At 44.7% G+C, this 26858-nt stretch overlaps 1 protein-coding gene across 1 annotated transcript in view; it reads right to left on the reverse strand.

Moving 5' to 3' along the window:
• Positions 1–26158, reverse strand: part of ADAMTS8 (ADAM metallopeptidase with thrombospondin type 1 motif 8) — a 41779-nt gene extending 15621 nt beyond the window's left edge. The window contains exon 1 of the mRNA XM_034421978.3: positions 24808–26158. Coding sequence (XP_034277869.2) covers positions 24808–25494 — 687 coding nt within the window. The 5' untranslated portion in view covers positions 25495–26158. The remainder of the gene's footprint in view (positions 1–24807) is intronic.
• Between the last annotated feature and the right edge of the window lie 700 nt (positions 26159–26858).

Here is a 26858-nt window from a genome sequence, read left to right on the forward strand (position 1 = left end):
ATTAAGGCTATAATCCCTAAATCAGTTTCACTACACTGAGAAAAAAAAAAAATCTCCCTAGCTTCATTTCCCAGGCAATGTTGGTAGTACACACACACAAAACCCTGCCATGCCCTCGACATCTCACAAACAAAGCTGTTTGTATTGCAGCTTAGAAACCTATTACATAGCACCAAGCTCAAGCAGAAGTGATAGAAAGAACGATCATTAACAACAAGCCAAACAAATAATGTTAGGAAATTGGACTCCGGTGAACTACGAGTGAAGCAAATGTCACACTGTTGAGTTATAATACCCAGGTTGACCAGTGGTGAAATGTAAAATTTGTTACTACCGGTTCTGTGGGCGTGGCTTGGTGGGGTGTGTGTAATATGACTGAGTGGGCGTGGCCAATTTTTTTTTTTTTTACTTTTTAAACCATTTTTTCTGCAACCTCTTCGGCTGAAGAGGTTGTAACAAAAATGCTTTTAAAGCCTCTGGCGATCCCAGATGACTTGCCTGATTGGCAGAGGCTTTTCTTTTTCTTTTTAAAAGCCTCTGACGATCCCAGCTGACTTGCCTGATCGGCAGAGGCTTTTCTTTTTTTTTTAAAGTCTCTGATGATCCCAGCTGACTTGCCTGATCGGCAGAGGCTTTTCTTTTTCTTTTTAAAAGCCTCTGACGATCCCAGATGACTTGCCTGATCGGCAGAGGCTTTTTTTTCCCTTTAAAAACATCTTTTCTATAACCTCTTCGGCCAAAGAGATTGTAGAAAAAATGCTTTTAAAAGCCTCTGATGATCCCAGCTGAGCCGCGCGATCATCAGAGGCTTTTTTTTTAAAACTTTTAAAAGCATTTTTTTGGCCAAAGAGGTTGTAGAAAAAATGCTTTTAAAAATAAAAATAAAAAGCCTCTGATGATTGCGCGGCTCAGCTGGGCATGGGGGAGGGCGGGGCAGGGATTTTTGCTACTGGTTCTCCGAACCACCCGCCTCCATTGCTACTGGATCAGGCGATCCGGTCTGAACCGGGAGCATTTCACCTCTGATGTTGACCCATGTTCATATTTTGTTTTGTTTTAACAATCCCTTTGCAGCCAGAGTATAATTATGAAATATAATCTTCTTTCTAAAGAGTTCCAACAATTCTTGCTGATAGCAATTGAACATTCTTACTCATGCACACATACTGTTACAGAAAGTGGCCCCCTTATCAGTAAATTGGATTAACCCATGCTAATTCCAGCCACTGCAGGTTTTATAGTTGTACTGCAGAGCACCAATAATAATCCAATAATAACCCAATAATTTATTTATTTTTTTGCTTTAATTTATATGCCGCCCTTCTCCGGAGACTCAGGGCGGCTTACAATGCGTTAAGCAATAGCCTTCATACTTTTGTATATTTATACAAAGTCAGCTTATTGCCCCCACAATCTGGGTCCTCATTTTACCTATCTTTGAAAGGATGGAAGGCTGAGTCAACCCTGAGCCTGGAGAGATTTGAACTTGCAGTAATTGCAAGCAGCAGATGTTAATAACAGTGCTTTAGTCCACTGTACTACAATAATAAGATCACACTTAGAATCCTGCATCCAGTTTTGGCCACCACGCTATAAAAAAGTTGTTGAGACTCTAGAAAGAGTGCAGAGAAGAGCAACCAGGATGATTAGGGGACTGAAGGCTAAAACATATGAAGAAGGTTGCAGGAACTGGGCGTGGCTGGTCTAGTGAAGAGGAAGGACCAGGGGAGACATGATACATGTTCCAATATTTGAGGGGCTGCCACAGAGAAGAAGGGATCAAGCTATTTTCCAAGGCACCTGAAGGCCAGACAAGGAACAATGGATGGAAACTGAACAAGGAGAGATTCAACCTGGAAATAAGGAGACATTTTCTGACAGTGAGAGCAATCAACTGATGGAAGTTGCCTTCAGAAGTTGTGGGAGCTTCATTACTGCAAGCTTTCAAGAAGAGACTGGACTGCTATCTGTCAGAAATGGTGTAGGGTCTCCTGCTTGGGCGGGTGTGTGTGTGTTGAACTCCAAGGTCCCTTCCAACTCTGTTAATCTGTATCCTTGCTTAAGGTAAAAGGTAAAGGTTCCCCTAGCACAGGGGTCAGCAACCTGCGGCTCTGGAGCTGCATGTGGCTCTTTCACCCCACTGCTGCGGCTCCCTGACACTCAAAATATGTGTCACAACTGCCAATGTGCAACACCTGCCGGCACGCGATTTAATGAGCTTTTCAACCCCCGGTAGGCCAACCATAGATAAATCCAAGAAAAGAAAAATTTCAGAAGAAAACACAATGTTTAATTCAACTACATATGCAAGTTTTGTGGCTGCTCAAGAAATAGTCAGGCACAGGAAGGGTTTTGTGGTTCCAGGTGTTTTTTTTCTGTGGGAAATGGGTCCAAATGGCTCTTTGAGTGTTTAAGATTGCAGACCCCTGCCCTAAGCACATATATGCTAGACTCTAGGGGGCGGTGCTCATCTCTGCTTCAAAGCCAAAAAACCAATGCTGTCCGAAGACGTCTCCATGGTCATGTGGCCGACATGACTAAACGCCAAAGGCACACGGAGCGCTGATACCTTCCCACCAAAGATGGTCCCCATTTTTCTACTTGCATTTTTTACATGCTTTCGAACTGCTAGGTTGGCAGAAGCTGGGACAAGTAACGGGAGCTCACCCTGTTAAACAGCACTAGGGATTCGAACCGCCGAACTGCTGACCTTTCGATCGACAAGCTCAGCGTCTTAGCCACTGAGCCACAGCAGGATACAGGATACAGTCCCATGTATCCTTGCTTAGAGTTGAGCAAATCCTGGATATTGTAGGCCTCCAGAGGACCGATCTACCAAATCAAATCAGCAACGGACTTCGGACGGCTTATTTGTGAGAACTGCAGCAAAGCCTCTTACAGAGGACACTATAAAAAAAGCACTGAATCGAGCACAGTGTGTAGGAGTCACATGACCTGATGTACTTGTGAATGGAACACATTTTTGCCCAGGATATTTGCGTGAGCTCTCAAGGGTTTTACATCACTGAACCTTCTGTTTGGGTGAAGAAGATGGAAGTGAGATGACTTCATAGGTCAGACACTTCAGCTATGTATAAGGCTGATGTTAACATCTTATCAGTGAGTCAGAATTCCAGCTTGGCTTGGCACTAACTCATGAGACAAAAATGCAGTCGGTTACACAACAGATAAAAATATTGAGAAAACAGCAAGCAGCCACTTTATTCTCTGGCACAATTGCAATTTTGGGTGCCTCGGACACGTCATCATTTCTTAAATTAAGCTGCACAAGTGAGATTTAAGGGCAACTAGAAAAAAAAAATCTCCCTGCTAATTGTTCAACCTTTACCCTATCAAAGCCAAATAGCCCATCTGGTAGATTAACCAAACAATGCTTTTCTTCTTTTAGATGAACTAATATTCCTTTGTTTGCTGAAAGTGAGTTGTAATTATATATATAACTAGCTGAATACCCATGCTCTGCTATGAAACTATGTGATTGGGCTTGATAAATTGACACGAGTTTGAAAATTAATGAGTAGTTACAATCAGCCTCTCCTCTCCCCTTCTCTTCCTCAGGCTGGCCCCACAGAAACCTCTCCTGTCCTCTCCTCTCCCCTTCTCTCCCTTAGGCTGGCCCCACAAAAGCCACTCCTCTCCTCTCACTGTCTCCCTTCCTTCTGTACTCAACAGCTATAGAGTCTGACCTAAGCATAGTACATAAAATCATCTGCCACAATGTCCTTCCTGTCAATGACTACTTCAGCTTCAACCACAACAATACACGAGCAAATAATAGATACAAACTCAAGGTAAACCGTTCCAAACTTGATTGCAGAAAATACGACTTCAGCAACCGAGTGGTCAATGCCTGGAATGCACTACCTGACTCTGTAGTTTCTTCCCCAAACCCCCAAAACTTTAACCTTAAATTATCTACTGTTGACCTCGCCCCATTCCTAAGAGGTCTATAAGGGATGTGCATAAGTGCACCAGCGTGCCTTCCATCCCTGTCCTACTATTCCTTTTTACTTACTCTTTTCATGTATTCAAATTATGTTTATACTTTTACCTGTTATCTTATATATGCTTGACAAATAAACTTATGATTATAGAGATGCACAATGGACTTAAAGGTTGAGCCATAGGCTTCTAGAGAATTGAAAGATGTTCTCACCAAGTAAGGCTTCGATTCAAGTCTAGATTTGTACAAGGCCTGCTCGTAATAGCAGTAGCACTTAGACTATATACTGCTTCACAGTGCTTTACAGCCCTCTCTAAGCTGTTTACAGAGTCAGCATATTGCCCCCAACAATCTGAGTCCTCATTTTACTGACCTTGGAAGGATGGAAGGCTGAGTCCATCTTGAGCTGCTGAGAATTGAACTGCTGGCAGTCAGCAGAATTAGCCTGCAATACTGCATTCTAACCACTGCGCCACCACAGCTCTTATAAGAGCAAGGAATGGTCATAAGTTACCTTTATCAATGTCATTGTAGCAATACCAATAGCACTTAGACTTATATATCGCTTCACAGCTCTATCTAAGCGGTTTACATAGTCAGCCTCTGGCCCCCAACAATCTGGGTCCTCATTTTATCGACCTCAGAAGGATGGAAGGATGAGTCAACCTTGAGCCTGGTGAGATTCGAACTGCCAAATTGCAGGCAGCTGGCAGGCAGCAGAAGTATCTTGCGGTACTGTACTCTAACCATTGCTCCACCACAGCTCATCAGTAATGTTATTAGAATGTAACATTGCGTTCTAATCATTCTTGGTTTATGGCAGCCGTTACCCAAACCACATGAGATGTTTTAGAGAGAGAGAGAGAGAGAAAGAGAGAAGAAAGCATGCATCCCTGGTGTATTTGAGGAAAGAAAAATATAGATCCAAACCAGATGGTGTTTCACACCAACAGCTAAATTTAGCACCTGTACCCAAATAAAGACTCTTTGGGGACCAATTTTGAGAACAATTGTGGTTCTCATTAAAACGATGAGCACCATCAGTCGTAAAAGTAAAAAGAAAAAAAGTCCAATTATTAGATGACAAACTCATAAAGCTACTTCCCATGTCATGTTTTGGCTTGCCCAGAATGCTTTTCCCACCACCAAGTTCAGTTGCCTTAAAAACAAAACCAAAAAGACAGGTGGAGAATTCTTCCCATCATTTTCTATGAATCCCTGTGAAATCATGGTCAGTCTTTCTGGAAAATAAAGTTGATTTTCTAAAGCAGGGATGTCAAACTTGATTTCATTGAGAGCCACATCAGGGTTGTGTTTGACCTTGAGTGGGCCGGGGGAGGGGCGTGGACAGGATGGGCGTGGCCAGCTCGAAGTCACTCGTGTCGGCAGGCACTGTGGTGGCCCAAATGCTCTCCCAGCGAAAATGGGCTCCCGAGCTCTGTTTTCAGCTGCTATGGCCTATGTTGTGGCCCGCCAGTGGCCAGCAGAGCTGGCAGCAGATTCGGACAGTGAGGAGGTTGAGGAGGAACATGAGCCAGTCCTGGAGTCCGGGGGAGGCTCTGATGAGGGCTCTGCGTCGGAGGCAGAGAGGGGGCCAGGGCTGTATGCCAGTTATCAGCTGCCTTCGGAGTCAGACATCAGTGAGGCAGACGAACAGCTGGAGCCTGTTCCCAGTGTGCGCATACGCAGAGTTGCTCAACGAAGAGAACAGCTAAAGAACAAGGGTCGACTTGGGAGTAAGGCCACAGGTGGACGATGAATGGCTCCTCCCAGAGGGAATAAAATAGGAGCAAAAGGGGAATGGAGTTTGCAGGAGACAATTAGTTTGCTTAATTGGTTCGTGACTCCTTGCCAAGTTTTGAAGATATTGGCCTGGCAGCTCCCCACGCCAGATGTGGTCTGTGACTGTAAATTCTCCCTTGAAAGACTTTGCTGGATGTGAATGAGAAGAATTCACAGTAACTTAACAAAAATGGTTTTTTGTCATGACAAGGAGTCTGCTTCGTGGTTTGGGGAAGGCTGGGTCAGAACAGCCTCCTGCAACCTTCTGCCAGCGAAAATGGAGCTCAGGAGGGCCGCACATAGCCCTCCTGAGCTTCATTTTCCCTGGCAGAGACACTGCGGGCAGGGCAGCCCCATGGGCCAGTTCTAAGCACCCTGGGGACCGGTGTTGTTACCCAAGTAGATAGTATTAGACGCAAACAGTTCCAAAACAAACAGACTTTATTAGAACAGCTGAGAATTAACTCATTCTCAGCGTAGTCCAAACTAAATTAAAACAAATTCTTCTTAACACAAATTCTTCAGTTTAATCACCAACCTTGGTATAATTAGGCAAACTGCCAAAGGCTTTTCTTGGCAAAAGTTCAGAAGCAAAAGACACCGACAAGAAATGAATACAGTGAAACAAGAAGCAAATCTCTCAACGTTGTTTTCCAACAAAGAGCCCAAGAGCCGTTGCTGGTCTTTTAAGCCTTATGGGAGGGGCCAATCATCTCTTGGCCCTACTCCCGAGTCATCCTCTTTACTTTAGCTGCTCCTGCCTTCTGGCAGGTCTTCTCATGTGTGCACTAGGAACAGGCGCTCTACTGTCAGCCTCTGGAGGCTCTGGAGTCTGCACATCACTCCCCGATGGCTCTGGCCCCATCTCTGCCTACGACACAGAGCTCTCATCCAGGCCTTCCCCAGCCTCCAGGACTGGCCCATGTTCTTCCTCAGCCTCATCGCTGTCCGACTCTGCTGCCAGCTCCGCAGGCTGCTGGCGGACCACAACAACCGGATCTAGCCTCTGGGCCTTGAATCTGACATCTCTGTTCTAGCGGTTGACACTTTCTGTTACATTAAACATTACATTAAAATTTCTGTTAATTTTATTATGAATGAAAATAATTTTAGGAAGAAAAATTAAGCGAGGTAGGGCAGAGAGCTTGCTGGCACTAGGGGAAATGTGCAATCTGTGCAGTCACAACTCAATGTACATTTGACTTGCATAGTTTGATTGTCAGACAACAGCAGAGTAGTTTCCAAAATGTCTAGTCTAATGAAAAGAAGGATTAGGGGAGGCATGATACCAGTGTTCCAGCATTTGAGGGGTTCCTACAAAGACGAGGGGTTCAAACTATTTTCTGGAGCACCAAAAGGCAAGACAAGAAGCAATGGATGGATGGAAACTAACCAAGAAGAGAAAGCAACTTAGAATTAAGGAGAAATGTCCTAATGGTGAGAGCAAGCAACCAACGGAATAGCTTGTTTTCAGAATTTGTGGATGATGCTCCATCATTGGAGGCGTTCAAAAAGTCTAGTTAACCATTTATCTGGTCTCCAGCTCAAGCAGAGGGTTGGACTAAAAGACCTCCAAGGTCCCTTCCAACTCGATTACTCCATTATTCTAGAGTATTATTCTGTTAAACCCTGTATTTCCAAGACTTACCTATATTAACACCATTTTCTCCGTTTGCACAATATACTGAGCGATAAACTAACCATGGTTTCATGCAATATAGTTTGCTAAAATGTGGCTGGCCAGATAGTGATTTAGCTACCATATAAAGAAACCCTGAGATAAAGGACTGAAGCATTTCTTCAGAGAAAGGAGAAGTGTCTTCATAGTCCACAAAATGGCTATTTTATCGCCTTTGAACATATTTCTATCCGGGCTAGCAGAAGGGAGCCAAGTCACAAAGCTATTTTTTTTTCATTTAAAAGGAAGTTAATCCAGGGGTGGGCTGCTGGGGGTTCGCAGGGGTTTGGGAGAACCTCTAGCTAAGATTCTGTGCAGTTCGGAGAACCCCCAAATCCCACTCCTGGCTGACCCTGCCTACCACTCTCGTCTCCTCCCAGGAGTCCCCACGCAGCCTGTTTTCAATGCACGTAAATGCAGGGCATGCGCAGAGGCTCGGAGACCCAAAAACGGGCCTCCTGGAAGTTCAGGTAGAGGGCCAGAGGACCTCTATTTCTATTTTCACCCTCCCGGAGGCTCAAAGAAAGCCTCCAGAGCCTGGGGAGGGCAAAAAGCTCCCCCCCCGCCATGGTGCAGGTGGCAGACTAGGCCACACCCACCATGGCCACGCCACCCAGCAACTGGGCAGAGAACTCCTTGCTAAAATTTTTGAAGCCCACCCCTGAGTTAATCTCCCTCTCCCCTTCCTGATTTCCTTCTCTGGCTGAAAATGCCCTAATTTCTCACCCCTTCCTGATGCTACAGATAAAATGGAGGAAGATGGAAAGGAGACAAAAGAAAGGAAGGAAGGAAGGAAGGAAGGAAAGAAGGAAGGAAGGAAGGAGAGGGGGAGGGGAGAGGAGAGGAGAGGAGAGGAGAGAGAGGGAGGGAGGGAGGGAGGGAGGGAGGGAGGAAGGAAGGAAGGAAGGAAGGAAGGAAGGAAGGAAGGAAGGAAGGAAGGAAGGAAGGAAGGAAGGAAGGAATTGACCGCATATTGAGAAAACCCAGTTTGCTCTGGAGTAAACAATGATACTTGGTAAAGAACCCCATTTGACCAGCAATAGAATGAAAATCCTCGTGGATGTCTTTGCAGTTATTACTGGTTTCAATTAGAGACCCGGGTTTAAAATCTATGACCTTCTGTCCAAAGAATTTGATTCAACGCTGAGCTGCGATATCTTTCCAACTTTCTTCAATTACCCTTAAACTCATTTAGATCACAGCCCATTCCTGACAGCTCTTTTTTTTTAAAAAAAGGCAACAATGAAAAGCCAGATGACTTTCTCGGAACGCATCCTCCCACCCCTCCCCCCTATTTGCGTGCATTATCTCCTTTGACCTAGACTTGTAATCAAATTAAAAATAGTCTCCTTGTTAGATGTCAGTGGCACTAACAACAAAGTCGACTGACTCAGTTCCACTTAAATGCTGAGATTCTGCACAATTTATAATTTCCTGACTACACTCATATCCTTGGCATGCGCTTGGACCACACGATAAACAGAGCGGGAATAATCCACTTGGCGTTTCAGCAAACGGCAAACGTAGAGCTTCCTTGATGACAAACCCTTGAGATATTCTGTACAAGTACGCATGTGGTTTTTTGCGTAGCGATATGGTGCATATTTTGCATGCACCAAGCGAGAGAAGCAAATGCTAGTATCTCCAGTGAATAGACAATTAATAGAGCTGGAAAAGCCTTATCTCAGGTATATTAGAACTACTCAGTCACATTGGTGACAGAGATGTACAACATTGCAACTTCAAGATCCACATAGTGGCTGGTTTTTGGGGATTTTTTTTTTTGAGCATTGAAGAAGCAAACCAACTCTTCTCCATGGGCGGTATATGAATTAGATAGATAATAGATAATAGATGCTGGATAGATAGATGACTGATAGATGATAAATGATAGATGATAGATGCTTGATAGTTAGCTAGATAATAGATAGATGATTGATAGATGGATAGATAGATGATAGTTGACTGATAGATAATAGATGATAGAATAGAATAGAATAGAATAGAATAGAATAGAATAGAATAGAATAGAATAGAATAGAACAGAATAGAATAACAGAGTGGGAAGGGACCTTGGAGGTCTTCTAGTCCCTGTTTAGGAAGGAAACCCTACACCAATTCAGACAAATGATTATCCAGCATCTTCTTAAAAACTTCCAGTGTTGGAATATTCACAACTTCTGGAGGCAAGTTGTTCCACTGATGAATTGTTCTAACTGTCAGGAAATTTCTCCTTAGTTCTAAGTTGCTTCTCTGCTTGATTAGTTTCCACCCATTGCTTCTTGTCCTGCCCTCTGGTACTTTAGAGAATAGCTTGACTCCCTCTTCTTTGGGGCAGCCCCTGAGATATTGGAAGACTGCTACCATGTTTCCCCTAGTTCTTCTTTTCATTAAACTAGACATACCCAGTTCCCGCAATAGTTCTTCATATGTTTTAGCCTCCAGTCCCCTAATCATCTTTGTTGCTCTTCTCTGCACTTTTTCTAGAGTCTCCACATCTTTTTAGCTAGATAATGGATAGATGATGAATTATTGGTGATTGATAGATGATAGATAGATAATAGATGATTGATAGATAATAGATAGATGATAAATGCTAGATAGATAATAGATAGATAGATAGATAGATAGATGGTTAGATGGTTAGATAGATAGATAGATAGATAGATAGATAGATAGATAGATAGATAGATAGATAGATAGATATAAACATAACCAGAAACTTCTGGACATTTTGTTAAAAATGGAAAAATGCATTGGTAATTTATGGGTTTACTGATTAAAACTAACTGAATATTGGGAGTATTCATTATTGGAAGTATTCATTAAAGTAACTTTAATGAGTGAAGAGAGAGAGTATGTTTGTAATTACTGTGAAGAAGACTGAAAATCACTTCTTTATTTATGTTATCTTTTTTTCTTCTTTTTGTAATCATTTTCCTTCAATCTCTTAGCTGACACGTCTTTTCTTTACCCTTCCTTTAATATTGTTGCATGCAATATATTATTTTATCTCGGTAGAAAATTTCTAATAAAAATGATAAAGCATTAATAAAAGTGCAGCGTATGTCCAGGAGAAGGACATCTTTTCAACAGCTGTACCAGCTAGGCATATTAAGATCTTCCTGTGTATGCTGTTTAAATGTAATATAGTGGAGGGGGAAGGTACTACTGGCTCATTTGCAAGAGCACAATGAAGATGTTTTAAGCAAACCGCCTGGGCACGCGAAGTAAGCCACAGGAAGTCGTGGAATCTCTGTGAATGGTTTGTGGTAGTTATGTTTCCTAGTCAGTTGGAGCTGGGAAGTAGCCAGACCACAGATGCTCACACTACACCAGGCGGATTAAAACAACAGGCCTGAGATGATCCTTGCTTGCTGTTAATAATATTTGACTTCTTTCGAGGTCTTGGGCAAGGGTCACGAAGAAACACAGGCAGCCTGGACTGTTTACCACACGGTTTTTGTAAGGTCTTGCTAAGGTTGCCAGGTCTGCTTCCAAAAAATAGTGGACAAGCGAGTGTCGGGGGGGGGGGGGTTAAGTAGTAAAAAAATAAAAAAAATTCACTGAAAGAGGAGTCTTTAACAATGAAAAACGAATTGATTCGCTTGTTGCTGGAAGCTATTTTCTCCTTATCTAAATGATTTTCTGTGCTTGCATGCTGTGTGACAGCTTTTATACCATTATATTCAATTGTGAACGATTTCTGACACAATTTACAGTAGGCCGTCGTATTTGTTCTGTGGGTTTCATTGTTGGTAATCCATGCAAAAGTAGCTTCTCAGTCTTTGGTGTATTTGCACACTCCTCTCTTTCGTTTTAAAGAATTTGAAATCTCGCCGCTGTCACTCTCATCACTCGACGCCATTTTAGGTCAGTCGACACAAGCTACAATACATTTTAAAAATGTGAACTGTACATAATTTTATAATATATTTTTATTTTAATCTCATCATTAATTTTTTCGGAGAATCGAGTTCAATGGATATTCGAACTTTGTCTCCTTCTAATTTATGAAAAAAAAGATAAAACGCGATTCTCCTATCCTTATTCTCTTAGACTGTACAGCTTTAGATTACGTACCATTTCATCATAAAGCTTTTGAATAAAAAAAATGTCCAGTATTTTGTGAAAAAAAATAGTGAACATAATGTGAAAAAAGTGGACTGTCCGCTCAAATAGTGGACACCTGGCAACCCTACAAAGTTGGCTCCCATCTCAAATAACAGCACTTCCTCTGCAGTGGTGGGTTTCAAATTTTTTTACTACTGGTTCTGTGGGCGTGGCTTGGTGGGCATGGTAGGGGAAGGATACTGTAAAGTCTCCATTCCCTCCCCACTCCAGCGGAAGATTACTGCAAAATCCCTATTTCCTCCCAATCAGCTGGGACCCGGGAGGCAGAGAATAGATGGGAGCGGGGCCAGTCAGAATTTTTACTACTGGTTCTCTGAACTACTCAGAATTTCCATTACCGATTTTCCAGAACTGGTCAGAACCTGCTGGAACCCACCTCTGCTCCTCTGCCAATCTAAAAGCACAAGCCAGGAATTCAATTGTGTGCACAATGGTTCATTTATTTTCTTTTTTTATCCTGCCTTTAGCATTTTTTTCCCCTGTATAACTCAAGGTGGTGAATATACCTAATAATCCTTCCTTCTCCTATTTTCCCCACAACAATCTTATGTGTGGGTTGGGCTGAGAGCGAGAGAGAGAGATGGCTTTCGTGCCTAAGGGGGAACTAGAACTCACAGTCCCCCACTGATTGGCTCTAAGTCAACCAGATGGCTTTCATGCATGAGGAAGGACTAGAACTCACTCTCTCCTAGTGATTGGTCCAAAGTCACCCAACCTGCTTTCATGCCTAAATTGGGACTAGAACTCTGAGTCTCCTGGTGATTGGCCCAAAGTCACCCAGCCAGCTTTCATGCCTAAGGTGGGACTAGAACTCACTGTCTCCTGGTGATTGGCCCAAAGTCACCCAACCTGCTTTCATGCCTAAGGCAGAACTACAACTCATAGGCTCCTGGGTTCTAGCCTGGTGCCTTCATCACTAGACCAAACTGACTCTGTTGTTGTTCACTCTAGCTGAGCAGAAGACAGTTGGAACATCTGAAATGTTTCTTCCATTAGCCAGGTTGTCCTCTATATTACTGAGATTGTGCCTACTTTCTTGGTTTTCCTTAGTCCCTTCCCCACTTTTCTCTCTGCCTTAAAAAAAAAAGTCTTCCCCACTGGCTCTTCTTCTGTCCTTTGTCTTCTCCTTGATTCATTTTAATCCCTTAATCATCTTCTGTCTGATATTGCCTCTACTGATTGTTCTTTGTTCTTTGTGAGGGTTGAAGATTCAATGGGCGCATTATCTACACAACAGAATTAAATTGTTGGAGAAGCATTTCCTTTCCCCGAAGAACTTTAGGAAAAGAAGTCTTTGGGGTGGGGGAGAGGGGACAGAGCTTCTCAAATAGACACTTTCAAATTTCATTAGTTGGGGAAGGAAGATCATACAAAAATGCTACTATGTACGGGGACGCGGTGGCTCAGTGGCTAAGATGCTTAGCTTGTCGATCGAAAGGTTGGCCATTCAGTGGTTCAAATCCCTAGTGCCGCATAACGGGGTGAGCTCCCGTGACTTGTCCCAGCTTCTGCCAACCTAGCAGTTCAAAAGCACGTAAAAAACGCAAGTAGAAAAATAGGGACCACCTTTGGTGGGAAGATAACAGCGTTCCATGCGCCTTTCGCATTGAGTCATGCCGGCCACATGACCACGGAGACGTCTTTGGAAAGCGCTGGCTCTTCGGCTTTGAAACAGAGATGAGCACAGCCCCCTAGAGTTGGGAACGACTGGCACATATGTGCGAGGGGAACCTTCACCTTTACCTTTTTACAGTTCAAATATGAAGTTCGGGTTGAGGTCTTAAAGTTAGTCAATGAATCCAAGGTAAGACAGACGAGTTAGAAGGGAGATAGGGAAGTGACATCCTCCTACATTTCTTCCAACCTGATCCCCCCCCCCAGGAATAGTGGGACATGTAAGTAACAATTAAAAACACCAACGGATTACCCAATCCTTCTCCCTCTATTGTGGCAACAGATGCCACACACACAATGCTCTTGCCCTCCTGTTATGTTGGTCCTGCTTCTGTCCTTTGTTCAGGTATTCTTTAGGCCTCCCTGGCTGACTTCACATGATATTTGATGTCAATTTGGTTTGATGATCTAGTTGGGAAAATGTTCAGGAAGGTTCAAAGTAGCCAAACTATTGAATTCTTATTGGGAGAAAAAGGGTAATGGTGGGAAAGAAAAGGAAAGGGGAAAGAAGGGGAGAGAGGGAGGGGAAGGGAGGGAGGGAGAGGAGGGAAGGGAGGAAAGAAGGGAAGGAAAAGAAAGGAAAGGAGGAAGGGAAGGGAGAGAGAGGGAAAGAGGAAGAGGAAAGGGGAAAGGAAAGAAAAAAGTCTAGGGAGAGAGTGAAGGGAAAGGAAAGAGAAGGGAAGGGAAGGGAGAGAGAGGGAAGGAGGAAGTGGAAAGGGGAAAGGAAAAGTTGAGGGAGAGAGGAAGGGACGGAAAGGAAAGGGAGGAAGGGGAAAGGAAAGAAAAAAGCTGAGGGAGAAAGGAAAGGAAGGGAAGGGAAAAGGGAAGGGAAGGGAAGGGAAGGGAAGGAAAGGAAAGGAAAGGAAAGGAAAGGAAAGGAAAGGAAAGGAAAGGAAAGGAAAGGAAAGGAAAATTGTTTTGTCTTTGAGTGAGAATAATTCCCAGAAACTATATCATTTGTTTTTCTAGGCAGCATTTTTGGAAGTAATTTGCATTGCCTTCTCCCTAGGGCTGAGCAGGAGTGACTGGCTCAAAGCCACCCCTGACTTTTATGCCTAAAGCAGATTTCAGGTGCCCAATACCTAGTCCAGCACCTTGATCACAAGACCAAACTGGTTCTCAAAAGTGGTTATCCTATCTTATAAATATGATCAAACTTCGTAGAATATCTGAAATTTTCCCCGTTGAAGACAAAGTGTTTGGGCAAACAAATTAATGTTACACTGGCTTGCTTTTCTTTGGAAATTTCCCCAAAGTTTTCTCTCAACCGTTGGCCTTTGGAATAACAATGCTCATTTTTGAAGTGTGTTTTTCATACCAGAGTGCTTCATAACCCAGAGGTACTGTGTGCCAACAGGCACTACAAAGCCACATGAGAGCAGCTGTTTAACATTAGATGGACCATAAAAGAGGAAGCTGAGAAGAATCCTGCTCTGGGTGGCCATGTGTCCTAGTTTCAGAGGAAGGTCTTCTGCTTTGAAGGATTGCCCAATCTCGGGCAGTTTGCAGATCAAAGGGAATCCTCGGCAACCAAGAAAATCGAGCTTTCAAAATTTCCTGTTGGATTGGACAGCAATTTTAAGACAATGAGCACAGCTCATTGTCATCTTTTCCACTGTAGGGAGATATCTTCATAAACGACTTAGATTAGGGAATAGAAGGGGAACTCAAATAATTTGCAGGTGATACTAAGTTGGCAGGAATAGCTAACAGCCTAGAAGATAAGCTCAAGATCCAGATGGATCTTAACACACATTGACAGAGTTGGAAGGGACTTTATAGGTCATCTAGTCCAACCCCACCTCCTGCTCAAGCAGGAGACCCTACACCATTTCTGACAAATGGCAATCCAAGGCCAGACAAGGAATAATGGATGGAAACTGATCCAGGAGAGATTCAACCTAGAAATAAGGAGGAACTTTCTGACAGTGAGAACAATCAACCAATGGAACAGAAGTTGCCTTTGGAAGTTGTGGGAGCTTCATCACTGGAGGCTTTCAAGAAAAGATTGGACTGCCATTTGTCAGAAATGGTGTAGGGTCTCCTGCTTGGGCAGGGGGTTGCACCAGATGACCTATAAAGTCCCTTCCAACTCTGTTAATCTGTTAATCTGAGATGCAACCGACTGACATGGTAATTCCCTGCAAACTATGCCGATTATCATAATTCTTGATATGTTTCAATCCTGTACCTCAATTCGCATATCCAAATTTGAATACCCTCCTCTGCCTCTTTATGGGGATGTGTTTTCTCCCTGGGGAGGTTTTTTTTTCTTCTTTTCCTTTTTTGGAGTGACAGGGGAGAAAGTAAGAAATGGAAGAAGCCACTGTTAAAAATTAAGCTTGTTAATACATGTATTCATTCTGAGCCTCTTCAAAAATACAGTTCAAGATGCCTATATCTTTCAGCAGGAGAGTGGGGAAAAAATATTGACCAGGATATGCACAGGATATTTTTGTGCCTGTGATGAGGGATGAGGTGGTAGCTTGTCTATGTTGACTGCACAAAAGCCAACTATCTTTTTCATTCCTGAATTGGTACCATAGGCTATCTTACAGGGGAAAAACTAGGATGCCTGGCCCATGACATTTTCTTCCAACATTATTTGGGGCAATGGTTAAGGCAACCGGTTAGAAACTGGGAGTCTGTGAGTTCTAGTCCTTCCTTAGGCACAAAAACAGCTGGGTGACTTTGGGCTAATCACCAGGAGACTGTGAGTTCTAGTCTTTCAGGCATAAAAGCAGTTGGGTGACTTTGGGCTAATCACCAGGAGACTGTGAGTTCTAGTCTTTCAGGCATAAAAGCAGCTGGGTGACTTGGACCAATCCCCAGGAGACTGTGAGTTCTTGTCTTTCAGGCATAAAAGCAGTTGGATGACTTTGGGCTAATCACCAGGAGACTGTGAGTTCTAGTCTCTCAGGCATAAAAGCAGTTGGATGACTTTGGACCAATCCCCAGGAGACTGTGAGTTCTAGTCTTTCAGGCATAAAAGCAGCTGGGTGACTTTGGACCAATCCCCAGGAGACTGTGAGTTCCAGTCCCGCCTTGGCACAAAGGAATCCGGGTGCGCTGATGGTATTACCTAGTTGGGTAATGTAACGTCTGCAAATCAGACAGCACCAAAGCCCCCTCTTTTCACATCATTTGCACTTTCGTGGTGGTGGAAGCTTTCCCTGCTTAATTGCTGGCAGTGACTGAGACACCTGTTAAAGTCTAACCGCGGTCAAAGCAAAGCTATGGGAGACCACCAAGAGTTTACAATCAAGCCTTAGCTGTGATAACGTGCTCAGCAAATTGTTTCTAAAAAAAGAAAAACAATTAAGAAAGCAACGAGTTGTGGCTGTTCAGGCTCATTTTACCCAAGTTTAAGATGCTGGGAATAAAAGGAGGAGAGATCTTTTGGCAGAACAATGTAGCTCTAACACGATGTCTCCAGCTAGAAGACAGAGTTCACGGATCCTGGAAAGACATTTTTTAAAAAATTGGCTTTATTGTTCAGAGTCGCTCGATACTGCTGCTGGCTGGAGTCATGGAGCGTTCTCTTTAAATTTAAGGGCCGCAGGGGCATAAGGTGTTCTGCTCATACGCACAGTGAGCCAGATCAAGTGCAGATCTAACAAAATGAAATTCAACGTAGAGAAAAGTAAAGTCCTAGACTTAGGCAAGAAAAACCAAAAGTACACATATAGACTGGGGGAAACCAGGGTTAATAGCAGTGACAGTGAGAGGGATCTTGGAGTCTTAGTGGACAACCAGTTAAATATGAGCCAGCAATGTGCAGCGGCAGCCAAAAAAGCCAACACAATTCTAAATTGCATTAACAGAGGGATACAATCAAGATCAAGGGACATACTAATACCATTCTATAAAGCCTTATTAAAACTGCACCTAGAGTACTGCATTCAGTTTTGGTCACCACACTATAAAAAAGATATTGGGATTCTAGAAAGAGTGCAGAGAAGAGCAGCCAAGATGATTAGAAGACTGGAGGATAAAACATACGATGAATGGTTGCAGGAACTGGGCATGGCTAGTCTAGTGAAGAGAAGGACCAGGGGAGACATGAGAGCAGTCTTCCAATATTTGAGGGGCTGCCACATAGAGGAGGGGGTCAAGCTATTTTCCAAAGCACCTGAAGGCCAGACAAGGAATAATGGCTGGAAACTGAACAAGGAGAGATTCAACCTAGAAATGAGGAGGAACTCACTGTCACTTTCTGACAGTGAGGACAATCAACCAGTGGAACAGAAGTTGCCTTCGGAAGCTGTGGGAGCTTCATCACTGGGGGCTTTCAAGAAGAGATTGGACTACCATTTGTCAGAAATGGTGTGGGGTCTCCTGCTTGGGTGGGGGGTTGGACTAGATGACCTACAAGGTCCCTTCCAACTCTGTTAATCTGTATCTGTATCTCTAGATTCTGTTTCTTGAAAAAAAAAAAAACAGGAATGTTCTTAGTGGCATTCAACGGGCAGCCTTAAAGTGGGACGGCTAAGAAGCAACCATCTGCAGGCACAGGTTAAGGATGGAAAACCTTAGCGGTCCTGGGGTCAACCTGTTATTTGGAAGACAAGGGGAGGGGGCTTTCTCTGGAGCTGTTGTCTGTGGCAATTACCTCCCTAGCAGAGCTTGAGAGAAAATGTCCTGTTCTAAAAGAGTCTAAAAATGTCCTATTCTAAAAATGTCCTCTTCTTAAAAAGAGCCTTGGTGGCGCAGCAAAGTGCTGTTAAATAGCACCAGCTGCCTGCAATTACTGCAAGTTCGAATCTCACCAGGCTCAAGGTTAACTCAGCCTTCCATCCTTCCGAGGTAGGTAAAATGAGGACGCGGATTGTGGGGGCAATAAGCTGACTTTGTATAAAAAAGAACACCGCTTGGGGGGGGGCGAAAGCCCTACTAAGCAGGTATATACAAAAGTATGAAGGCTATTGCTTAACGCATTGTAAGCCGCCCTGAGTCTCCGGAGAAGGGCGGCATATAAATCGAACCAATAAATAAATAAATAAACAGCTATGAATTTCTCAGCAAGGGTGCATCGGATGTGGAGTATTCCAGCGGTAGATGCCTAGTAGAGCATCATCCCAATGTTGCTTTTTCAAAAGGCAAGTGGACTTCCAAAGAAAAACAAAGTCCAATTTCCTTTTGAAAAAGCATCTTTAGGACAACTATGACCTGAATGACTGAGGATCTCCATAGACATCTAGAAGAACATCCTTAGTTTTCAGAATCAGAGGGATTAAAAAAAAACAACCCACACAACTGCAAAAATGCCACAGACAGCAGCCACAGAGACCCTGCGGATAAGGAGAAAATAAGGAGAATGTTTTTCTGACAGTGAGAACCATCAGCCGGTGGAACAGAAGTTGCCTTCAGAAGTTGTGGGAGCTTCATCACTGGAAGCTTTCAAGAAGAGACTAATTGCCATCTATCAGAAATGGTGTAGGGCAGTGATGGCTAACCTTTTTGCCGTCATGTGCCAAAAGTAGGGGGAGTTGGGGGGGACATTGCGTGCGCGCGTGCCTACACCCATAATTCAATGTGCCCCGTCCCCCCATGCATGCACGCGTGACCCTCCCCCTGCTTTTGGCATGCGATGCCATTTTTTGCCCTCCCCAGGCTCCAGAGGCTTTCGAGGAGCCTGGGGAGGGCGGAAATGGTCTTCCCCACTCCCCCGGAGACCCTACGGAGGCCCAAAACAGCCTGTTTCCTGACTTCCAGTGGGTCCGGAAGGCCCGAAAATCAGCCAGTGTGCTGGACTGAGGTAGGGCAATGCTCGCAGATATGGCTCCGTGTGCCAGCTGTGGCACCCGTGCCATAGGTTCGCCATCATGGGTGTAGGGTCTCCTGCTTGGGCGGGGGGTTGGATTAGATGACCTACAACCGTGATGGCAAGTCTATGGCACGTGGGACCTCTCAGTGGGCACGTGAGCCAGTTCATCTCTGCCGTGCATGTGTGTACCAGCTGGTCTACGGGTCTCTGCCGTGCATGCATGGGGGGGGCATGGCCCGTGGGCGGATGCAGGGGACATGGGGCGTGTGGAGGGCGTATGCACATGTGTGAAGGGCATGTGGGGGGCCTGCACTCACACATGCGTGGGGTGCATCCATGGGGACTGCACACGCATTGCATTTTGGAGGTTTGGGCGCGCGCACACGCATTTGTGTGCACACGCAAATTGGGCACTTGGTCTGGAAAAGGTGAGCCATCATTGACCTTCTAACTCTGTTATCTGAGACCCCCCCCTCCTCTTATTGTTTGGACTGAAAGTTGAATGATGGCAACTAGATGTATTTCTTGTTGGCTTGGGACGTTTTGCGGCTCATCCAAGGAACTCAGATTTTCAGACAACTTTGCCTGGATGACTGACAATCTTCATCGACATACAACTCTCTTGGCTTTCAGCAAGTGTGCATTGTCAAATAAAAGAAGGTGCCAGCTTGTAGTGGCTCACACTCACAGGAGTGCCTCCAGATGCCAAGATGATCGCCCCTTTGTGGAACTACGGTCCCTCTCTAGACCAGGGGTGTCAAACTCAAGGAGTTGAGGGCTTGATCTGGCCTGCGAGATACTTAGATCTGGCCTGCAGGGCCACTCTGGAAACAGCCAGCCCGGTGATGCTTCTGCCAGCGAAAACGGAGCTCAGCAGCTTGTTTTCACTGGCAAGCACTCTGGCCACCACAGGCACCCTGACATGCATGATGTCGAGCTGTCCATGCCCACCGTGGCCACGCCCACCTGGTCCCCTGAGTTCAAACACAACCCTAATGCAGCCCTCAATGAAATCGAGTTGGACACCCCTTGACCATGTGCCAGTGCAAAAGTGGGTTTCAGCAGGTTCTGACCAGTTCTGCAGAACCGGTAGCAGAAATTTTGAGTAGTTTGGAGAACCGGTAGTAAAAATTCTGACTGTCCCCGCCCTCCATCTATTCTATGCCTCCCGAGTCCCAGCTGATTGGGAGGAAATGGGGATTTTGCAGTAACCTTCCCCTGGATTGGGGAGGGAATGGAGATTTTACAGTATCCTTCCCTTGGAGTGGGGTGGGAATGGAGATTTTACAGTATCCCTCCCCTGCCACGCCCACCAAGCCACGCCCACCAAGCCATGCCATACCCACCAAGCCACGCCCACAGAACCAGTAGTATAACATTTTGAAACTGATTCAGCCAGTTCGCACCACTTCGGGAGAACCGGTTGTTAACTTTCCAACAACCAGTTCGGCAAACTGGTTGTTGGAAGAAATCATTAGGGCAGAGAACCTGTGGTTAAATTAAATTACTTGAATCCCAACACTGCATGTGTCGTTTGAAACTTGAAAATGTGTGGCAACAATTGCCCCTTTTGTTAGCTTACTTCTGCCAAATAGCAGCCGTGTGAGTTCTAATTGTGTGCATTTATGAATCAGAACGCACCGGGATGCCTCCGCTCATTCATTGTAATTATATTTTAAAAATGTAAATATGCATCGTGTATGTATACAACTAATGAAGCATGGATTAATGAATTAGGTTGTGTTTATAAGCAGTTTGAATGGCTTGAAAGAACATGACATCGGCTAAGAGGAAGCTAAGCAAATGTGGGTTTAATCAGCAATGGGCTTTCATATATGGAGCTGAATACAATTGCTTAACACATTGTAAGCCGCCCTGAGTCTCCTGAGAAGGGCGGCATATAAATCAAATTAAAAAAAAATGGTTTTATTTGGTCGTGGCTTGTTGAACAAGTCAACATTTGGTGGTGTCTTAAAAAAAAATAGAGACATGGTGGCTCAGTGGCCAAGACGCTGAGCTTGTCGATCAGAAGGTCGACAGTTCAATGGGTCGAATCCCTAGTGCCACGTAACAGGGTGAGCTCCCATTACTTGTCCCAGCTTCTGCCAACCTAGCAGTTCAAAAGCACATGAAAAATGTAAGTAGAAAAACAGGGACCACCTTTGGTGGGACGGGAACAGCCTTCCGTGCACCTTTAGCGTTTAGTCATGCCGGCCACATGACCACAGAGACATCTTCGACAGCGTTGGCTCTTTGGCTTTGAAATGGAGCTGAGCACTGCCCCCTAGAGTCGGGAACAATTAGCACGTATGTGTGAGGGGAACCTTTACCTTTACCTTTATAAAACAAACATAATAAAAGCAGTGGGGACAGCTACCTTGTTTTGTGCTCATTCAAGGACCGGTGTAGGAAGGAACTCAATAATGGGTTGATGTTAATACAGCAATTCTCATGTGAATACATGGGAAAGGCCAACTTTCCCAAGATTCATTGCTGTCGTGTAACAAATGTGATACTTAAAACGCTCTTTCATCCATTATATATGATTCAATGGTGAAAAAAAAAGTAAAATTCTACATTTAGGCAAGAAAAACAAAATTCACAGGTACGGTATAGGTGGTACCTTGCTCAATAGTATTAACCGTGAGAGGGATCTTGGAGTCTTAGTGGACAACCATTTAAATATGAGCCAGCACTGTGATGCAGCTGCCAAAAAAGCCAACACAGTTCTAGGCTGCATAAACAGAGAGATAGAATCAAGATCACGTGAAGTGTTAATACCACTTTATAATGCCTTGGTAAGGCCATACTTGGAATACTGCATCCAGTTTTGGTCACCACGATGTAAAAAAGATGTGGAGACTCTAGAAAGAGTGCAGAGAAGAGCAACAAAGATGATTAGGGGACTGGAGGCTAAAACATGAAGAACGGTTGCAGGAATTGAGTATGTCTAGTTTAATGAAAAGAAGGACTAGGGGAGACATGATAGCAGTCTTCCAATATCTCAGAGACTGCCACAAAGAAGAGGGAGTCAAGCTATTCTCCAAAGCACCTGAGGGTACCAGTGGAGACATGATAGCATCTTCCAATATTTGAGGGGCTGCCACAGAGAGGAGGGGCTCAAGCTATTTTCCAAAGCGCCGGAAGGCCAGACAAGGAATAATGGGTGGAAACTGAACAAGGAGAGAAGCAACCTAGAACTAAGGCAGTGGTGGGTTCCAACCGGTGTTACTATCAGTTCTCTTCATGCACATGCTTTGCACGCGATCGCCGCGCATATGCTCGCTTTGCTCGCACATGCGCCAAACTTGAGCTATGCACAAGCGCATTGGGTTTCTGGCCAGCTGAGGTGCGGCAATCCACTCTGCCGCACCTATCAACTGGACTAAAAATCAAGAAATAAAGGTAGGAATAAAGCGGGGGCGGGCGGGAGGGTCTAGCTCCCAGTCACAGAGAACCAGTAGCGGTGATGTCACACTGTCCCGGCTACTGGCTCGGCCGAACCGGACTGAACCGGGAGCAACCCACTACTGAACTAAGGAGAAATTTCCTGACAGTTAGAACAATTAATCAGTGGAACAACTTGCCTCCAGAAGTTGTGAATGCTCCAACACTGGAAGTTTTTAAGAAGAGAGTAGAAAACCATTTGTCTGATTTGTATACGGGTATGGTACATGCTTAGTTTGGGGACCATGTGTTGACCATCCTAAGCCATTTACAAATCACATTCTCTAAAGAAGATGGATGTCCTAAGATGGTACTCAAGTGGAAGGGTAGAGTTACAACAAAACCCCTGAACCCACTAAACACTATTTCCATTGCTAAACTGAAAGACAACGCATATTTTGGCTGCTCTTTTTATCTATTTTTTTTCCAGTTGATCATGTCTACCACCCCTTCCCCATTATTCCCATCCTAAAATCTTTTAATGAACGTTAAGCAAAGCCAGTAAATTTCACAAATGCACTTAGCGGGCTTTGCATGAAACAGTTTCTCCCTTTCTTCTCATGTAGTGTCCTTAACAGATTAATATATTCTCTGATACGTAGCAGTCAGAACATTTTTTGGACATAAATTCCAGTCGGAACACTTTTCCAATTAGAGCTAGTAAATTTGAATGCAGTTTTCATGGAGACTGGCATGAAATTAGTCAGGTTTTAGTATTTTTTTTTTCAGGGATCTGAAAAAATAAGCAGAATCTCTCTCTCTGTCTCTCTCTGTCTCTCTGTCTCTCTCCCCTCCCTCCCTCCCTCCCTTTCTCCCTCCGTCTCTCTCTCTCTCTCTGTCTCTCTCTCTCACACACAGAGAGAGTGAGAGAGAGAGAAAAGAGAGGGAGGATGGAAGAGAGGAGAGAAGAGGGAGAAGAGAGAGAGAGAAAAGAGAGAGAAAAGAGAGAGGAGATAAGAGAGAGAGAGAGAGAGAAAGACGGACACAGACAAACAGACAGACAGACAGACCAGACACAAAACACGCTCTCCGGGACTTGAAAGTTAACATATGGTTGGGTGTCTAGCCTGCTTTCTTTCCAAACAAACTAAGCAATTGTGCCAAGGATTAAGCAAGAAGGCCCTAAACTGTCCAACATGATAGAACTTACATTCATTCAGAAGACCTCAAAATATGACACATCCATGCCTGTCCTGTTAAATTGTTTTACAGTTCGCTGGTCAGCTGTTTGGTACAGAATACAAGTTTGGGATCCTTAAGTATTAGGAAAATCAAAGTGTTTCCGCTTTACAATTTACTGAACGGTATTATATTAACATGCAATCATACAGACTCCAAAAATCTATAAAGTCTTTTGCTTTGGAACAGGAGGGAAAGGAAGGGAAGGGATTTAAAAGTAAACTTTTTTTTAAAAGTAAAAGTTTAGAGGACAGAGAGAAAAGTGTCTTATCTTTCTTTTACAGAACTCACAGGGCTTTCAGCTTCTATTAGACAGTTTCCCCCAGGGACAAGGAGCAGGAGGCCAAATCAGAATATCTATAGAGATTGGCTAAAAATGCAGATCTCTTCCTTCTGCCAACCAGCGGAGGGAGTAGCCAATTTCCATAGTCACGCTGGAGCTCAGCGTTACTGGAGCCCCCACCGGGACTTCGGCCAAAAAAATAACACCTAGGTGTTAAGCTTTCTCTTGTAACGTGTTTCAGCATACGTGACTTTATCCGAAATGCCTCTTGGCCTCAACCCAGGGATGCCAATCAGGAGAAGGAGAATGCAAGGATGCAAATGACATCATACTGGGAAGAAAATGCGGCCCGGTTTCTACAGCACACGGGAGGGAGGCATAATTGCTCCGTGGCTACTCCGAGTCTCGGTTAATACGGAATCCTGCTCTTCTATAAAAGGCAAGCTTTAAAAGACATGATATTTGTCCTGCAGTGACCCTGTCCGTACCTTCACCTCTGGTCCTCTTTGCGTCTTTCTCTTGGGTATTACTACTACTACTACTACTACTACTACTACTACTACTACTACCTAGTCCTGTCAGTTTTGGAGAATCTCAGCCACTCTCTTGTGAGTTGCTAAAACTGCCCTGTGGAGTGAATCAAACTTACTACCCTCGTAGTAGGGGAGAGGGAGGCTGAGGACTACCTTGAGAATTCAAGACCGATGTGGTTTGTAGTACGGAACGTTCCAAGATCTGGAGTGCTTACAACTGTTATAACACGCGGCTGCATTTCATCAAGGTTGCTACCTCATGCAACAGGAATGCCCCCCATTTCTCGATCTAAACAGTTTTTGCATGCATTGTCTGAGTCCTGAGCCTGGAAAGATACAGGAGGAGTAGAAAAGCATCTCCCTTACCGTCAGATCTTGCCCATAGAACTGGACCATGGAGGTATCGGCCACCAGCAAGGTCTCCACATAACGAGCCTGGGAGGTGAACCTCTTGGCTCGGTTGAAAGTAGTGGTGCTGTTGGGTTCCAGCTGGGCTCCCCTTCCTCGCCTGTCCTTAGCAGCTTCTTTGGACCAGCTTCTCTTCTGGAGCTGATGAACCTGCATCAGGGGTTCTCCGCTTCCATGGCTTTGGGGCTGGATGATGTACTTGTCTCCATCCACAAAGAAGGAGCCATGGATGCCCTGACACAAGCTGACAGCCACTAGGGAGTCTGGTTGTGAGTTGACAGTCCCTGAGTAGAAGCATTTTCTGAGCTTCACATCCTCCTCCTCCTCCTCCTCCTCCTCTTCCTCAGCCAAGAACCCAACAGGTTCCTTTCTACCAACATGTTGAATCTTCAGCCCAGGAGCCAAGAAGCTGGCGTCGGGTTCCAGCTGCAACAGGAGCACTTTTCCAAAGGCTGTGATGGAGAAGGAAACTTGTCTGCCCTTGCCCGGAGGCATATCACCCCAGGCGGGCACCACCTCCTGAACACCGCCATCGCTATTCTGGAGAGATAATGCCCAGGCATTTTGAAACAGCAGCAAGGGGAAAAGCGAAAAGAGAGCTGCCAACCAGCTAGCGCAGGATTGCTGCTGAAGAGGAAGTGGCATAGATGCTAGAAGCTGGAGAAGGAGCAGAAGACAAGTTGAGAGACACACACACAAACACACAGAGAGAGAGATGGAGATTCACCGGAGGAGCAAATGCCCAACTGGCTTTGAGACAGGGTGCAATCCTGCAAAACGTAAGACTAGGAAACGAAGGAGAGAGACAGAAGGAGACAAAGGTTGGAGAGGGAAAAATAAGGGATCAGCTGAGTTAGCAGCAAAGTTGCCCAGGGTGCAAAGGGTGAAAAATCCTTTTCTGCCCCAACGGTGATTTCTTCACCAGCTCAGCTTCCTCAGGGCCTCCTGGATTTTTTTTTTTTGCAAAGCAGCTGTCACAAAACCAGACAAGAAACAGCAGCACCAGCAAGTCAACTTGTCCAGTTGGGAAAAGCACACAGAGAGACGAAAGAGTCTTGGGGGAAATTCTTAATTTCTCTCTCTCTCTCTCTCTTTTTCTTTCTCTTTCTCTCTTTGGGTTTACCTCCCCTCCCACTTTTCCTTCCTTGGACGAGGACTTGCTCTCCCTGAGTAGCTCCTTGCAGAGCAAACTGCAAAGAGCTGCGGTATTTATACTTTCTTTCCTCTGCTTTGACATAAGAGGTTTATTTTTGATCTCGCTCACTATTCTGCATTCTCCTCCCCAGGGAGCAGAGAGCTGGAGGAGGAGGAGGAGGAGGAGAATTGGGGAGGGGGGAGAGGAAAAGGGGAAAAAGAGGGGGGTGGTGGAGTTTTGGGATGGAACTTGAGGCCAATCAGGATTCAGGAGGATCCGCCTCCCCAGATGAAGTGTCAGCTCAAACATTTCTCTCCCTCCCTCCCTCTCCACCCCAAACTCTTTTATTCTCTCTTGGTTAACTCTTTCTCAGCTCCAGATCGATCTCGCAGCCAGCAGAAAACGCACCCATTGATTTATCTGAAATTCCACATGGGAAGATATGGGTCCTCCCAACTTTCTTCTCTCTTTTGCACGGATTCTATTCTGCCATAAAACCACCTGTGGTGGGAAGTGGGACGTTGTTCCTCCCAGCTCCAGGTGGAAAAAGATCTGCCCAAGAGAAATTTCCAAATCCGAGGAGAATGGAAGCATCCTTTTTCCCTCTCCCGCGTTACATTGCTGGCATCGATACCCAAAGTTGCTGTCAAGGAGTAACTAAAGCCAGGAATTTCATCTTGATGGTTTCAGTTGGGGTAGCCAAGGTTTCTGGAAAATGGGTAGGGATGTCATGAAATGTAATAAGGTCTCCAGTTATTCTTCATCGGTTGTTTTGAACGGAGTGGGGTGTGGGGGGGAAGTTTGCTCTTTGTCGTATTTTCTCATTTTGGTTGTATTATTCAGAACTTATTTTTCTCTTCTGTTCTTTGCTGGT

This window comes from Pantherophis guttatus, chromosome 9 (assembly GCF_059756535.1).
Source record: "Pantherophis guttatus breed Tessera chromosome 9, ASM5975653v1, whole genome shotgun sequence".
NCBI lineage: Eukaryota > Metazoa > Chordata > Lepidosauria > Squamata > Colubridae > Pantherophis > Pantherophis guttatus.